The 17,943-nt window shown below is 36.7% G+C and overlaps 2 protein-coding genes across 5 annotated transcripts; one reads left to right on the top strand and one right to left on the bottom strand.

The window, feature by feature from the left end:
- Nucleotides 1-501: 501 nt before the first annotated feature.
- Nucleotides 502-17,782, bottom strand: nelfa (negative elongation factor complex member A). Of its 2 annotated transcripts, XM_052561601.1 has the most exons (13): nt 17,576-17,782; nt 13,031-13,302; nt 6,830-7,039; nt 5,402-5,573; nt 4,690-4,851; nt 4,450-4,539; nt 3,182-3,309; nt 2,901-2,970; nt 2,717-2,808; nt 2,514-2,625; nt 2,046-2,356; nt 1,374-1,473; nt 502-1,290 (listed from the first exon to the last, which is right to left on the bottom strand). In XM_052561601.1, the coding sequence occupies exons 2-13, from the start codon at nt 13,208-13,210 to the stop codon at nt 1,106-1,108; spliced, it is 1,812 nt and encodes a 603-aa protein (XP_052417561.1). In that variant the 5' UTR covers nt 13,211-13,302; nt 17,576-17,782; the 3' UTR covers nt 502-1,105. The 2 variants fall into 2 exon arrangements, with proteins under 2 accessions (XP_052417561.1, XP_052417562.1); XM_052561602.1 differs by lacking the exons at nt 13,031-13,302; nt 17,576-17,782 and adding an exon at nt 8,018-8,068.
- Nucleotides 8,097-10,156, top strand: LOC127962134 (neuropeptide-like protein C4orf48 homolog). Of its 3 annotated transcripts, none has more exons than XM_052561608.1 (4): nt 8,097-8,253; nt 8,533-8,664; nt 8,853-8,941; nt 9,354-10,156. In XM_052561608.1, the coding sequence occupies exons 2-4, from the start codon at nt 8,535-8,537 to the stop codon at nt 9,423-9,425; spliced, it is 291 nt and encodes a 96-aa protein (XP_052417568.1). In that variant the 5' UTR covers nt 8,097-8,253; nt 8,533-8,534; the 3' UTR covers nt 9,426-10,156. The 3 variants fall into 3 exon arrangements, with proteins under 3 accessions (XP_052417568.1, XP_052417569.1, XP_052417570.1); XM_052561609.1 differs by having other exon boundaries at nt 8,106-8,253; nt 8,518-8,664; XM_052561610.1 differs by lacking the exon at nt 9,354-10,156 and adding an exon at nt 9,167-9,257 and having other exon boundaries at nt 8,158-8,253.
- Nucleotides 17,783-17,943: the final 161 nt, after the last annotated feature.

Below are 17,943 nucleotides of genomic sequence, written 5' to 3'. Positions count from 1 at the left end.
ATGATTTGGAAAATGGTGTAATAATTTTAGCAGATCTATACAAGCAGATTTACTAACAAATACTACCTGATTTTAGCCAAACAAAAGGACACTGTGTAACAGGTTTGCTAAAAATAAAAAACGTCCAAATACCTTTGAGTTAAGGTGCATATTGACTTAATTTTAAACTATTTGTAGAATAAGTCTTTCATTAAACCTTACTGTCTAAACATTCAGCTGGAATCCCTTTTCCACATAAATGTATTGTAACAAAAAATGTAAAATTGTCATAAAATTGTAAAATCTGTTCAAAATTTGTGTCTTAGATTTTGCACAAAAATAAAATGCAAAAATAACAACAACTAGATGGTTGTTAGAAAGGCAATGATTCAGTTGTGACTGTGGTTGTGCAGTGCAACATAAATACTATATTATTTACACTTAAGCTTCAGCAATCGACTCATTCAAAACTAGACATGAACTTTATTTATTTCCTCCTTTAAAAAAAAAAAAATTCTTGAAGAGTTTTACATTTTGTTTATTGTTTTCATTTCTTTTTTTTCCATCCAAGGAGGAACGTAAAAACATTTTAAACATTCTCAGTGTGAAAAAACATGGACAGACTTTGTTTCATTCATAGGACACTGTAACAGAACGTTCGCGCCTTTTTAAGATCTCTTAATAACCTGTCAATCAAAAGTAGGTTAAGACACAAACTAACAAACCCCGCCTCAATTTCACCTCATTTCTCAGACACTAAGAAATCTGAAATGGGTCTAAAAATGAAAGACGATACAAACATGAACAAAAAGATAAAGAAAACAACTGTCTTATAAGAGGTTCCCTGTCTTTGGCAACACAGGAACAGAGATAGGACATGAGGTCAACCAAACAGGAAGTCCTTTTCAACTGTCTGAAACCAACATCCAGAAATTCACTAGCGCGTATTCCCAATCCACCTCAGAATTTGGCCCGTAAATATGTACAGTGCATGTACATTAAATTTGTATTTTAGAGCACTCCTCGGGTGGCATTGAAGAGGGGTGTGTGAATGTATACATATGTGTCTATGTAAATGCGCTGAGCAAGTCTTTGTGTGTGTGTGTGTTTGTTAACCCGGTCCTCCTCAGGAGACATTGGTTATAGGTTTGTATTTCTTGAGGCGGGTCCATTGCCCAGTAGAGTAGTTCATCTCAAACACTGTGTCCACCAGCATGGTGGTGCTGCCAGTTCCGTCCGCTTTAGGCAGTACTTCTGTGTGCTCGCTCAGTTTGATCTGAATGATGTCACCCTGCTCTGGACAAGGATTTTCTGTTGGGAGGAAAGGAAAGATAAACATTAGAAGGGTCATTTAGAAAATAGAGGAACAGCAAATTTTATCAAACCCATAATACCTCGAGATCCTGCCATGAAGCCCAGGATGAGGGCTTTTTCTGGCCGTGTAACTTTGTTTGCAGTCTTGAACATTTCCTGCGCAGCATACATCTGTTCTCTCTGTGGGGATCCAAACATGCAAGATAAGAATTAAACCTCCCAGACTATAAACTATGATTCCAAAGTATGAGGTTAATATGACTAAAATTAACACTTCTATTCAGCAAGGATGCATTAAATTGATCACAAGTGACGGTAAAGACATTCCTAACAAAATAACTATTTCAAATAAATGCTGTTCTTTGGAACTTTCTATTTATGAAAAGAATCTGGGAAAAATATCAACATAAAAATATGAAAAAACACTGTAAAATATTAAAGCACATAAAAAGTAGCACAACTCATTTTAAGATTGATAAATTCATACAATATTTCCCAGTATTACTTTATTTAACCAATTAAAAGCAGTCTTGATGAGCATGTGAGACTTCCTTTTTTTATTTTGCATAAACCCAAACTTTTGAATGTCATTCTCAGTGTCAAAGGCTATATGGAGGGCAAACCTCTGCAATTTTCTCAAAACACCTTTTAATGAACTTTCTGAATAAAAGCGTGGTCTAGTAACATTTTAAGAAAACAGTACGGTCCAGTAAAATATCATTATCACATCCGTCAATCAGAAAGGTTTTTACCGTGAGCGACAGGTTCTTTTTCGGTTGGGTCTGTGGGGGTGCTGGCATGGGAGCAGGCTGCGCTGCAGTGGTGGGCGGCTGCGTGGGCATGTCTGTCTGTGCTGCTGTGGCGGCGGGGGGCGGGGCATTGTTGGTGGGCGTGCTGGTTGGTGTGGTGGGTGAGGTGGGGGCCGTGGGACTGGCAGTGCTGGCATTATACATGGGCGGCCGCTGTTTAAACTGGCCGGGTAATGAAGCAGAAGCAGCATTTGGGGCGGTCGACTCCTCTGACTGCCGGTTTGTAGTTTCACGCCCTGAACCACCCGCATTTGCTAAATATGAAGGCAAAAAATTAGGGTTGAGAAGACTTTGAGCTCACATTTAGCTTGGCTTCCTGTTAATATCTGACTATCTGTTGTGTCTTAACAAATTTTCTGCTGTAGATCATTTCTTTGCATTCATCCCATCCTGCATCTGTCGATGGCTCACCTGGCTGTGTCTCTGAGCTGGGAATATAAGACGAGGAAGGAACCATGCTGGGGGTGGCGGGAAGGTAACTGGTTGATGGCAGGGTGCTCTCGTTGGTTAGCGCCCCAAGTTTCTGTAGAAAGGAGCGGAGAAACCCATTTGAGTTGTGTTCTGACTTACATTTAAAGCATTCATCATATGGCTAAAAAGATTTCCAAAACTACCTGTGTGGACACCAGGCCTGCTGCGTAGTCTGGTGTTGCGTTCTCCACCACCGCCGCCTCTTCTTTGGCCGCCTTCTCTCCAGCTTCTGTGTCTGAACAAGAGCAAAAAACAACAACATTATAACTACAATGTACAGAACAGAGGTACAGGGACTATGTAACTGAACAATCTTCTTAACCTTACCCAAAGTCTTTCTTCTCCTCTTAGCTTCTCTGCCAGCTCCTACCATATCCAATTCAGATATATCCAACAACTGCAGGAAAACACACAATCACATAACCTGACATTATAAAGCATATGATGATATCCATGCTAAGAAGGGAAAATTCCATTCATGACTCATAAATCCAGGTGTTACCTGTGACAACTATTTGCTCTTAATAACCATTCAGTAAAGATCAAAACCTATTATATATACCCATGTTATTCACTGATTTTATAACTGGTGATTGCCGGACAGTTACCTTGACTCCCCGTTCCTTGCGCAGGGGTGTGCGGGCCGGGGCGATAGGGGTTCTGTTACTGGGAGGGCTGAACATGCTTGGGGTGGTGGGGCTGCGGAATGGTGCTTTGGGAATGCCCTTCAGAGGCGCTGAAAGAAGACAGACAATCATTATTAGAAATCTTGTGTGATGTTAAGAGAACATAAGCAAACTACTGTTCAAAAGTCTGGGGATGATAAGTTCTTTATGCTCACCAAAGCTGCATTTATAATGCATTAAAATTATAATTTAAAACAGTTGTTAAAATAGGTTTTATTTTCATATATTTTAAAATACAAGCGGTTTCTGTAATGGCAAAAGTGAATATTCAGCAAACATTACTCCAGTCCAGTCTTCAGAGTCCTCTGATCCAGAAATCATTCTAATATGCTGATTTAGTGCTAAAGTCATACTTTGAATTATCATCAATGTTAAAAACAATTGTCCTGCTTACTATTTTTTTGTGAAACTTTGATAATTTTTTCAGGACTCTTTGATGAATAGAAATTTCAGTTCAGTACAACAGAATTTATTTATTGGTTTACATTAGAAATGTCTTTACTGTTTCTTTTGATTAATTTAAGGTTTTTCTTCTGAATAAAAGTTAATTTCTTTGACCTATTACTTTTGAAAAGTAATAAAAAAAAAATTACAACTTTACTCAATTTTACAAAATGCAACTTTTAACCAACTAGCTTCAAGCAATTTTAGTGGATGCATTAAATCATGAAGTCCTCAAAATCATAATATTAACTATGGACATACCTAATGCAATGAGATTCATACTTTTCCCCCATCCAAATACTTTTTGGGTCCACTGTGTATACAAATGTGACCCTGGACCACAAACCCAGTCTTAAGTGACTGGGGTATATTTTTAGCAATAGACAAAGAAACATTGTATGGGTCAAAATGATTGATTTTTCTTTTTTGCCAAAAATCATTAGGATATTGAGTAAAGATCATGTTCCATGAAGATTTTTTGTAAATTTTCTACCATAAATATATCAAAACTTAATTTTTGATTAGTAATATGCACTGCTAAGAATTCATTTGGACAACTTTAAAGGTGATTTTTCTCAGTATTTTGATTTTTTTTTGCCCTCTCAGATTTCAGATTTTAAAATAGTTGTTTCTCGGCCAAATATTGTCCGATCCTAATAAGTCATTTTCAGATAATGTATAAATCTCAATTTCGAAAACCTGACAATTAAGACTTTTTGTGGTACATGGTCACATATAAATCTTACTTGTGGTGTCAATCTTCTTCACTAGACCTCTTCCTTTGGAGTGAAACGGCACTCCTGCAGTCTTCTTTAACTGCTGGGCAGTCTCTGTGGCTTTAAAACAAATATAATGAATAATAAACAGCAACAATAAACATGACAATTATCTCACAAACAGTACGGTAAACTCATTTTAAATGAATGAATCCTTATTGAAAAAGACAAACAGTTGTTCTGGCACAAAGAGTTCATGAACACACTTACATTTCTGCAGCAGTTCAGCTCTGAGCGTAGCACTCTTGGGTTTCCTCTTGAGCTGGAAGTGCTTGATGGGTGGAGTGAGCGGCCCCACTAGTGTCATCAAAGCACTCTTGTTCAGATACTGACACTCCAGAGGCAACATGGATGACGCTTCACATTCATTTACTGGAAAAAGGTGCGTCAACAGTGAGTCTCAGCAGGTCCTTTCTTACAAAAGTGCATGTGCACTTGCAAATAACTGTATACAGAGAATAGTCATCAAAAGCAAAGCTAGCTCTCAAAAGCCAACAAGAATCCAAACAAACAATCCCAGACACATCCACAATAACTGAACAATCCATTCTGATTTGGTCACTTACTTTAATATAGGGTAGTAATAATGAAGGTCAATGATCAATCATAAAAACACTGATTAAAATATATAAAGATTGCAGTTTCAATATTGCTATTGGTAACAAAGGCATTTTGGCCAGCCCTTCACAGTCGGTTAATAAATAGTGTACAAGGTGATTTTTAGTCCAAGGCAGTAATATAGTGCTCAGAACACTTAATTTTTAACTAGACACACAGTCTGTAAAGCATGACACTCATTGAGAGACACAGTGCACCCACCAAAGATGTCTGTCTGCTGACACACATATATACAATAAGCTGTTAAACTAAACAAAATGTGCATTTCTATTGCCTAATATGTATCCAGTGACTTCAGACAGACCTTTCTCACGCAGTTCTCCCAGTATGTCCTGCACATTAGGGTTCTGCTCCTCCAGTTCCAGGTTTAGTGAGCCGGTCTCTGGAAATGATTTCAGGATGTCAGCCACCATTAACACCCACGGCTCAGAGTCCACAGTGGCCAGCTGAATGATCTCTGACAGAGCCTCCTTCATCTGAAATACGAGGAAACAATAGAGACGGAGAATTAGACACTGATTTAACCCAGTCAGACTGTAAATACATCTGCTACCACTGCACTGGAATTAGTTTCATATTGCAAATGTATCTTTCCAGCATTGTTTACATTATTGCCATTGCATATTTCCTTCCTTTTTTAGTGCCTCGAGGCAAATCACACAGAAGGATTACAGACTAAATTAGAGAAACAATGGACTACAACAATGTAACACACTTGAAGGAAACTTTAAATAGTTTTTAACCATATCCAATATTAAGTTTGCAAATGTTTTCCGTAAGTTACACAGCTCTAAAATAGAAGCTTGCTTTATCACTTCATGCATTTGCAGATGAAAGGCAATAAATGTGTTAGCAAATGAAACTCACTAAAACATAAACATCACAGACAGTATTTTCAAGTTTAGCTTTGGAAACACTGTAAACATGACTTCCCACTTTTTCTATTGAATGGGGGGGGGGGGGGATCTCTTTATACAAGCAAACAAATTATAATAACAAAAAAAAAATTGCCCATAAATTAATGTTTTGTTTCAGTAAAGCCATTTTTGTTTCTTTAGAAAGTGAACAAATAAATCAATAAATATAAATCAAAGACTACCCACATACGTATTTTACACATACAGTTTGTTTTCATACGTTTATTTTATATTCTTAATCATGATTTTGGACATCTAACGTCAATAATTACCTATCATCTTATTTCAGTGCTATTTTATTGTAATCTCGTATATTGCTTTTTTTGTCATCGCTTATAATTATTTGGCAATACTGTATGTAAAACAATCATGCCAAATCAAAAAATTACTACTAGTATTTTTTTTTTTTTTTACCAGATGTTTACAGAACTAACAATGACTGGACTAACCGTTTCAATTTGGCGGAAACTAGTTACCGTGATATAATTATATAACAGTTTGGGGCGTCCAAACAGAAATAAACTCAATTCAATTAAAACCGCAATAACGCTCCAAAAGTTGTCAGCATGTTTCCAAAAAGGAGGCTAGTGAGTGAAGACCGAGAGAGTGAGACAGCAGTGTGAGCTGAGCTCTGCTGGAGACTGACAGGATCCACACAGCTGCTTCACGAGTCTCGCGCTGGGAGCCATGTTACTACACAGCAACATAGAACACAACTACTGATAATGAACAACCTGCCACCCCAATAATGCATACTAGGCTCGGAAGCAAGGAGAGAGAGTGTGTGTGTGTGCAGCAGCGGCAGCGGGTCGCACCTCATCCACGGTCCTGCGCGGGAGGTGCAGCATCCCCAGCAAGAGCTTCAGCTTCACCGGAGGCGACAGACTGGAGAAACACAGCCGTATGTTGTCGATTACCGACACGGTGAGCAGAGAAGCGATGCTCGAAGGCGTCCACAGCTCGTCTGTCGAGCCCAGTTTGTTGTGCAGCCACAGGCCGGTGTCGCTCTCCCTCATCGACGCCATCTTGGAAAAAGACGAATAATGAGTTCGGGCATTTTAACAGGCTACCTAAGAAAACACACACACACACACACACACACACACACACACACACTACTGCGTACTAGGACCCGTGTGACCACAGCCAGAGAGTAACGTTACCTTTGACAAAAACATATGGGCAGTATATTATTGATACATCAGAAAAAAATATATATACACAGTGGATGATTAATAATAATAAAAATGTTATGCTAATTTGTTGCGTGAATTTCTGAAAATCACATTTCCTCCATATTAGGTCGCTTTGCTTATGACTAATTTAATTGCTGTTTCTTTAACTTAATTGATGGATCCTATTCTGATCTTCATTAGTTTTCTTTTTTTATTATTAGTAACCATGCATTTATGAATGTGAAATCTCGCCAAAAATATACTATTAGTCGAATAGAATGCATTGATCTAAGACAGAATGCTCTTTTAAGTGGAATCTTTATAACAACGAACATATAAGGGCAATAACATAAATTACATCAAAATAAGTATAATAAAAAACAGATAATAAAAAATAAACCATGAAAAGCAATGAGAAAATCACATGTCCATGACAAGTAATAATAGTTACAAGTTATTCAAATAATAGATTTTTTTTTTAACTTTATTATTTCTTTTAATGAATACAGGTAGTGACCTATTTCTATTTTTAAATGAGTAAAATAAAATAAAAAAATCACTACACATTTACACTTGTAAATGAAGAAATTTCTATATTTAATTAATATATTCTATATGTACAATTTTTTTTATTCAAGCTATTATTCAAGCTAACAAAATCCATCTATCTATCTATCTATCTATCTATCTATCTATCTATCTATCTATCTATCTATCTATCTATCTATCTATCTATCTATCTATCTATCTAAAATGTTATTGAAACATCTAATAAAATGTGTCCAAGAGCAGCAGTGTTCTTATGTAGTCATAAAAATCAAAACTTACATTACTACATTCAAAACGAGTAACGTTGGAAGCCATGTGACCCGCGGAAGCCAATCGGAGAGAGAAACGTTGCCTGGGCGTACTTGTTTTTTGTTGTTGTAGGACTCCATCCTACGGTGCTCCGAGAAGGACATTAGACCTCGAAAACTCAATCGACTCTGCGCAGCGAAACTGCGTCCTGAATAGGAGGGCGGTGGTTTGATTAACGGTGCTACTGTCTTTATCAGAGACTACAGGTAATGCAAATAAGCTGCGTTTCGCTTTTATAACACGTAGTAGATGAGTGTATCAGTATTTTTAGTGGACATATTTGGAAATTACCATATTTTAGCTGTACAAGGACAAAGCTAAAATAAAGCACAAATACGATTGTCGACAGTATCTTATTCGCGATTTTGTTGGTCTGGGTTTTATAAGGCCTTGTTATAAAAAGCGTCAGTTAAATGATCAAATATGACAGGGTTGCTCCTCCTGTGTCTGTATGGGTGTTGATGTCGCAGGTATTGTGTGTACAGTGATGCTGCGCGACAGGATAAGGCCAAGCGGAGCTCCGGCGACAGTGATGCTGCTGCTGATGATGCTGCTGCAGCTCCTCTGTTTCAATCCAGTTCATGCCGAGGAATCAGGGACGGTCATTCCCTCTGAGAGTAAGCCTTTGAGTCTGCATGCTTTATAGACGTGTGGTCAAACAAGCATGTATCATTGCATATGTCATTAGAACACGTAGCCATTGTGTAGGCTTTGATGTTTCCTGGGAGCATGCTCAGCAAAGTGATATGCAATATTTATATACTATTTTGTTTTGATTAATATTTTTTACATTTTTGTTCAATAGGCCGGCCATGTGTTGATTGTCATGCCTTTGAGTTCATGCAGAGAGCCTTGCAAGACCTGAAGAAAACAGCTTTCAACTTAGACTCACGGGTAAGATCATGAACTGGGAGACAACTGAGACATAAAGCCATTCAATGCAGTCTTTTTCAGGACAAGGACCCCTCGGTAAACTACAACAAATGACTTGTTAGGCCTAACTATTTATTTATTCTAATGTGGGGCACATAATATAACATTTAGTTGATATTTACCCTTTTAACTTTTAGCCAAACATAATTTTCAGACCTTATTAGTATCATATTGTGGTCCTCCTAGGGGGGTCACAGACACCCTACTGAAGAGCCCTGCTTTCATGTCCTCTCCAGTAATTTTAGCAAGTAAGGAATCAAGCTGTGGAAAAGGTTAATGTCTAGTCGATCTTGTCAATGAAGCATCTTTCAGAAATTTTAGAGACAGACACCAGAGGGCTTCACTTTTGCTGTTTTATCTCACGTGTTTTCAGACGGAGAGTTTGGTGCTGAGGGCCGAGAGGAGGGCACTGTGTGACTGCATGCCTGCCAGCAGCCTGCGCTAAAACCCAGCCGAACACAGACACGCACTCAGTCATAGAAATCTTTATATAACTTAAGGATACTACCTGCTCTCTCGGTCATACACATTATCTCAAACATGTTTCCAGTCACATTTTACATGAAGCGTTTTATCTTTCATTGTAATATGTACATAGAGCATCATAAATACACATTCCTGACTAAAGACGTAAAACAAAACATTCCACAGTTAAAATGTCACCGTTGAGAGGCACACACATATTATGGCAGCAGCTAATACATCAAACTTTCCATAAGTGTGTATAAAGAGAAAGTGTTTCCTCTCCAGGCACAATGCACTGCAAAATATACTATAAACGTTACATACATTTTCTATCATAATTATTTGCACAGCACACAGTTTTTTTTTTTTTTTTTAACTGTTAACTGCTTTTTATATTTGTTTTCTAGAAATATATGATCAACAGTCACAATAGTTGAGCAGATATTAGATTTATTAAATATCAGTATTTAAAAGTAGATCTTCAGGCGTTGTTTTAGAGAGTTTGCTGTGAGATTATTAGATGATAGATATATGATTAGAAAAGTACCTGCATGTAAAGTGATAGTCTAGAATTTTATATGAGATTTATGAAGGAGGAATAAGAAAAGATGGTTTCCTATAGAGATTACTTTGGTACTAAGATGTAAGTTCACAACTGTAACAATGTCTTTTTGTGTGTAGAGAAAGTGCATTAAAACGTGATGTATTTCATGTTGTAAATAATTTATTTTATTAATTTATTTTTACTAGACCCTTTGTCTTTTATCTCAACCCCCATAGAAGTGCAATTAACCATGAAATCGGTGAATATGTAATAACTCGCCAGATTAGCTGAAATCAGCAACTACAGTAAACTATCTTGCTTGTGAGGCATCAAATGAGCAGATGGGGGCGCAAGGATATAAAGGATCATTATAACTGTCGCAGCACTGCAGCACTTCGCGTTGGGTGTGAAAACTCAACTCTGCAGAGCAAGCAACGGTAACACTTTCTATGAAGCCCATATTTATAATATATTATACGGGTATTCCGAAGGAATTATAATAAATGCATAATGCATTTTATATATATTAATATATATACAGTATATATAATATAAACGTTTTATCATCTTAGAAATAAATAACAATTATAATATAATAAAATGCTTACGCATTTGGGGTTCTAACTTTTAAGATTATGATTATTTATAACACAATGAACACCATATTAAATAACTTTTACATTTATAATGCACTATATATCTTGCCATTGTTTATTTAAGATCTGCACAGCATCTTGTAAGTGGTTAGGTGAGGAGTGTTATTTGAGTGTTCCCTGTGAGGCTAATATTAATTTAGCTGTGAGCTAGTTAATAATTTCACCTGAAAAAAAAAAAACGTTTATATTTTAGGATAAATTTTATTTTGATGGTCCCCTTAGTCTATTGACTATAAGCAACTTTACAACTACATGTCAACTAACTCTCATTAGTGGCTAAGGTTAAGGTTAGGAGAATGTTGACGCACTTGCAAGTTTAGTTAGCTAGTTTGTCTGTAAGGGGACCATCAAAATAAAATGTTAGCATATATTAAGCAGACATACTAATACTGCAATGACTGTTAGTTGACGTAGTTGCAGAGCTACTAATCAACAGCTGTCTAAAGGGTACCATCAAAATAATCAAACTGATATTACAGCAAAAATAGTTCAAAGCAAATGTTTCAATTTCAATGTATTTTATAAAGCACAACTAAACACAACTACCGGTGACCAATGTGCTGTACAAAATAAGTAACCATTAACAGAATTAAAACAAAGTCACAAATAAAGCAAATGCAAATCATGAATAATAAGCCAAATCAAATAAAATGATTTAAACCTAGATTTAAAAATGGACAGTGTATCAGGGGCAGTTCTGATTTCTGTAGGAAGACCATTCCAAAGAATTGGCAGACCTAAGCACTCTTGCATGTTGGTGGTCTATCAACAGATCAGAGAGGTACATTTTTAAATCTTTAAAATTAATCCTGTAGCAAACGGGTCACCAATGTAATGACTGAAGGGCGGTTAATATGCTCACGCTTTCGAGCTCCCGTCAGGACTCTGGCAGCAGCATTTTGAACCATCTGAAGGCAGTTTAAGGAAGACTGAATGTTCCCCAAATAAAGAGAGTTACAATTATCAAGCCTTTCAAAATCAGTAAAGAAAGGAAGTACTTCATTTTTACCAGTGTTTGCAACTGAAAGAAGCTTGACTTCACAGCTTGATTGAGTTGTCTATCAAGCTTTAAGGAACTGTCACCACACGGTGCCAGAAAAACAAGATTTAGATTTGGTATACAGTGTGTATCATAAGGGGTAAACACATCAATCTATCTAAACACAGACTTAACAATCAAGGAACATCCATGCTTTAACCTCCAAGAGACAGGCGGTAAACGGGTCTAATCCTTTCTTATGTTTCAAAGGAAGATAAATTTGAGTGTCTTCTGTATAACAATGATGAATTGAAGTAGGGTAAAAGAAAACTGAGTAAAAAGAATGACCTTTTTGTTTTTAAACAGATTGAGGTGGAGAAAACAGTTGCTCTTTTACAAGAAAAAGTGTACATAAACATGAGACACAGAGCACTAGCATAGTCACATGCAATAAATTATTGCATGTTTCAATCAAAGTAAAAAAAAAAAAAAAAAAAAAAAAATATATATATATATATATATATATATATATATATATATATATATATTTACTCTTGGAAAGACATGTTTATCACATTTGAATATTAATTAAGTTTAACAAGCGTTTGAATTTAATAACAATAAATAAAAACTGATTCCAATGTGTGATTAAACACTCTTAGAAAAGAGGAACTAAACCAAGTTCATCAAAGATCCAATAATATTCATAATATACAACTCCATGTTTATTAAACTAGTTTAGGAAGCAAGCTAGACAAGAGAAGATTGATTATTGATCAGTAGGGTCAAAATAAACCTATGTTTCAGCTTTTATGATAGATGAGCTCGGAGTAAAGAAGACAGAAACTCTTGGCCCAGTAATAATCAAACTTTAGCTTCACTCCTAATATCCACCAAATAATCTACACTCTGTCCTAAACAGTTTGAGTTAGAAATGCACATCTAAAAAGAAAATAAATGCCAATACTGATCTCAAACCAGCCACAGAGGCCTTGGAGGGTGTTTCACCAGTGAAGTGAGAGGCTCATAAATACTTAAAAATGATATTCCCTTAATTATGCATACATATTTTTGCAGAAGCCTCAAATGAATTACTCATTAGGAAGTCGAACTATGAAATATAGATAATGAAATATTCACTTTTTCCCCATTCCAGGCAAGAAAGAGAGAGAGCGAGAATGACACTACACTATTCTGGTGTAAAGAGTTTCTGAGCGGGGGGTCTTCAGAGGAAACAATGGATTGTGCATTAAGTGTGAAGAAAAAAGACTTTCCCATTACACACATTGTAAACGTGTGTGTGTGGTATTCAATTGATGATCTGCTATGAGGGGACGCCTTGTTGCATTATGCATCTGCTGACACCTCCACAATCCCGGCTGATTTTGAAAAAAGAGAGAACAAACCTCAAATCTGAAAGTCTGTCTCCTCCAGGATGGAGAATCCGGTTTGTTCCTGTTTCCATCTCTCCTCCTCATGCCCTCCCTCTCAGCCTCAGTCTCAAGCGCTCTCTCTCTCTCTCTCTGACCCCGTGTCCTGATGCTGACAGTAGTGTCTGGGTGGTTGATGCCCCTGGCACTGGGCATGAGTCCCAGAGGAAAATGGACACAGTGTGCGGATGGTGGGCATTCTGGGACACACCCACATGCAGATGGGATTATTTTTAGAATCAGAAATCCTGGAACAAAAACACAGACACCGTGTGAGACTGATTGATTGAAATAGAATTCATTTTAAAGCATTAAAACAAGCCAATCATCTATTCATTAGTCATGATCACTTTGCTTTCTGGTGACCTCTACTTCACCTGTCATTGATGACCCCACAATTTCAGCGTGCACAATCTTTCTCCACTTTTAGATTGTTGTAATTCATCTCTAGATTCTGTACTACTCTGATTCATCTTTGAAATGCATTATTGCACTGCTGCTTTTTGTCGGCTCCTGAATGATAAACTGCTTGTGCTTGGGTTAATAAAAGTATCTGCTAAATGATTAAATGGAAAACACCCAAACTGTCACTGACTGAATTTGCCACTTTCTCTTGACCCCCAAATTGTGTTGGATTGGTTTAATCAACAATTAAGACTACTATCATTGCTGGATGCATACAAACATCTAATACGTTCATGTTTCTTTTCTTTTCTATTTTCCTAACCTCGTAAAGTCCCTGAGAATAAAATATGATATTAACAGCAAACGACACGAGAAGGTCACATTGGTTCAGCTTGGGGGAAGGACCTCACCTGACCCGTGTGGTTCTGGGTGAACGCCATTCATGGTGGTGTGTGTTCAGTTGATAGATCAGAGGGCACAGCATCGCATCCAACATATTAACACATGTTGGTTTCCTGCCAGTTCTCTCCCTCATTCTGCCATTTCCTCTTACTCTGTTTTTATGAGTTACTAGTAAAGCTCTGTGAGGAATTAGTACCATCTGTATTAGTCCCTTTCTATTCTGCTGTACTTCTATTCATCTTACCCTAATCACATATTAGTAGTATGAATATACTATTTCTTGTATTTTTTTAAATAACAGAAATAAATGATTACAGAAATAAAAAAGCTCTTTTACTGAGCAAAGGAAAATCTGCAGAGAAAACATCAGAAAATTCTACTTTGTGGTTGCCATGACAAGTTTGCTTGGTCTGACTCCAAAATTGGCTCACTGTTCTATTGAGATCAAAAGGACAAGAAACAAACAATTAAAGAGAAAGATAAAAAAAAAGTCGAGACAGCTTACATTTCTTCCATTCTTTAACTATTACACACAGATGGAGGGAAATCAGCTCAAACATAGTCCAATGAATAAATATTAAGGCAAAACAATTTCAGACATTTCACACACATAAATGTAATGCAAAAAGGTTTGCACATTTAACCGATCTGATAAGTTATGTTCAATTGGTTAACCAAGGTACCATAGACAAGTATATGAAACGGATTTAGTGTTCATAATTGAAAATGGACTTGATTGTGTTCATAATTGAAACAATTAACTGGGCATAAACATACTGTTTTTGTTTAGATTTTTAGATTCATAAATAAATAAATGGAATGGTAACTGTAGAACAGAGTAGTTTGTCAGTGCCTTTTCTTTAGAAATAAACAGCTAAACAGACTCATCTAAAAGTCTTTTCTCTCTCAACACTTTGGGAAATGACATTTCAAACACCTTGACAAATGACAAACTGTGTTATGTAATTCAGAAAGACACAGTACCATCAAAAAATTTGGGGTAAGATTTTTAATTAATTCAGAAAGGCAACATTAATTGATCAAAAGGGACAGCAAAGACATTAAGAATGTTACAAAATATTCATATTTTAAATAAACGCTGCTCTTTTAAGCTTTATACAAAGCAAAACAATCCTGTATCAGTTTTAATAAGGCACCAGCTGTTTTTTTACGAAATATTATTGATCACCAATCGGCATATTAGAAAAATTTCTAAAGGATCTTGTGACACTGAAGACTGGAGTAATGATGCTGAAAATTCAGCTTTGCAACACAGGAATTTATTACAATTTTAAATTTAATTTACAGACATTTTATTGTAATTATAATAATAATAAAAAATCACAATATTACTGTTTTACTGTTTTTTAATTAAATTAATGCATCATTGGTGACCAATAAGAGAACAATACCGAGCCCAGAAAGTAAGAAAATACATACATTATTAGTATTTGTAAATATTGAACAACTACCTTGGAAAGTAATGAAAAATGTCAAAACAACCTCAACTCCAGATAACCTTTTTGTGCCTTTCAGGTTTTGAAGGTAATGAAGGCTCTTGACGCTATCTCATGTGTTAATATCCCACAGTATGTACAGCATAAAACACAATCCTCATTTCTTACTTGAAAGACAGAATGGCACACTAACTGGTGCTACCATTGACTCATGACTCATTTTTGCAAAAACGAGTCATTTTGAGCAATGCTAATTCTGCACCCAGTAGAAAGTTGAGTGTTACTCATAGACCCACTGAACCACTAGCACAACCCTTGCCAATCCTGGATCACAAACTAACGCACATGCACAATCGCACACACACACTTCTATTCACGGGGGCCCTGGCCATCAGTCAGTATAACAATCACTGGGAACAAAGCGGCAATAGATTACTCACTCATGCATGAGGATAGCTCTCTAATATTTGTGCTATTTAAATGCATATTTTGAGAAAGGAAGATTTATTATACAAAATCACACACACACACACACACACATACACACAACAAGCAATCTACTACCTTGCCATACAGATTGATCACAATTTCTGAAAACCTGAAAGGTCAAGGGTTACTGCAAAATGGAACCCACAATGGCAGATTTTGTGCCATCAGACATTGGGGGTCAACCCTTCCTTCGGGACCGCTGAGGTCAAAGGTCAAGTTACACAATAGGGACAATGGAAGGAGAGACAAGTGTCCTATTCAAAAGGAACTTCTTTTTTTTAGAATTAGGGTTGTTGAGTTTGAATAATTAGTTAAGATTCTTTTTCAGCTTTTATATTTTCTATTACTTTAGGAAAGACACTTGAATGTTAATTAATGAATTCAAGCAATTATATAAAATGTGTTTTGTTACATAAAATACACACATAGGTAATGTTACAAAAAAATACAATAATGAACTTTAAAAAACTTTAAATAAAAAATAAAAACATCTGACAGGATCAATTAATATTCTGGCAGAAAATTTGTTTTTATTAATATCCTGGCATAAAAAAAATTAGATTATTAGATTAGATTAGAAATCAGATTTGAATATATATTTTAACAGTGTACATTTTCAATCTAACATCATCTTCACAGTAACTGCTAAAAATGAAGGAACTGGGAGAGTGTTGATCACTGCTGGAGTGACTCTCCAGTTACTGTCTGCTCTGCATAACGCGCACATGCCCGCTGCCACCTCCAGACCGGCCGCGTGCACGCAGATGCTGAGAAAAGACCGCATCTTCACTAGAGCTATAAAACCCGCGCTTCCCTTCTTTTTAATTGTTGAGGGACGTCGATTTCGCATTATAGCCCATGTAATGTATAGCTGCACAAACATTAAGAAAAAATACGACTCTTCCCGTCTGGGAGGGGGAGGGGCTGGAAGTGTAAGGGCGGGAGGCGATCCAGTCTAAACTAGTTCTGTACAATACCCCTGGATTGCGACCTTATTCAAATCTAGGCGATTTCTTTAGGACTTCAGTTACTCTGGAGTAGCCAACACCCAATGCGTTTAAATCTGGACAGTGACGTAATCTGGACATGTGAGCAGGAGTATTGTGTTTATTCTTGAGATAGAAATGTAAAAAAAGAAAAAGAAAAAGAAAAATAAATCGGGCACTTCATGTGGGAATCCAAAGAAAGGGTTTCTTATCTCACATCTCGTAGGTATTACCCTCATAATTATAATGTACCATAAACGTGTTATCCATGAAACAAGACTACTTTTTTAAATAATTGTATACTTTTACACAACAAACTATTTCTATATATATATATATATATATATATATATATATATATATATATATATATATATATATATATATATATATATATATATATAACACACAATACTATTCTTAAATAAAAATAAAGTCTAACATATCTATATTAGTGGCCATCTATACATCAATAGCCTACATGTCTCGCGCATGCACCTTTGAGAAATACAAAATACAAAAGGAAGAAACAGTATTAGACATTTGACAGACCACACATACTTTATCGTTTTCTGTGCACTACAAAATACGGTATTCCGTACATAAGCACAAAACATCCACGATTGCTCATATTCATAAGCGACTTAATGCCAGAATATCAAAAGTCGCTTAGAATTAGCGCATATGGCCATTGGGATCTGGGGTCTTAGGAAGAAAGGGGTGCGCGCTGGACGAACTTAAACCGAAGTGTAACATTGCAGTGCAGTAAAAGTGTCACTCACACACGCGTAAAACACGCAATCCTGCGCACGATGGTAAGATGCCACTGTAAATTGTGCAGCCAGTCCGGGTGTCGTGGATCCACGCAGACTGATGTTGCGCACTCTTTATACTACAGTCCATGGTTGCGCAGCATCGATCGTGACGTTGCTGATACTGCAATCGCAATTCTGCAATTCGTGGCGACACCTCGCGCATCACACGAAGCCATGGGTTCGCCCTCCTCCCAAAACACAAACATGCGAGGAATTTCGCCGTGTATACTGACGGGGGCAAAAATACTTCGTTTCAAAAAGACACATTATAGTGTGTCTTTTGTGCTTTCGCCTCCCACTGCCGTCATGTGGCACGGTGCCACATCCAATCAGAG

This window comes from Carassius gibelio, chromosome B7 (genome assembly GCF_023724105.1).
Source record: "Carassius gibelio isolate Cgi1373 ecotype wild population from Czech Republic chromosome B7, carGib1.2-hapl.c, whole genome shotgun sequence".
Classification (NCBI taxonomy): domain Eukaryota; kingdom Metazoa; phylum Chordata; class Actinopteri; order Cypriniformes; family Cyprinidae; genus Carassius; species Carassius gibelio.
Note: the sequence above shows the minus strand (reverse complement) of the source record. Positions and strands in the feature narration are given on the sequence as shown.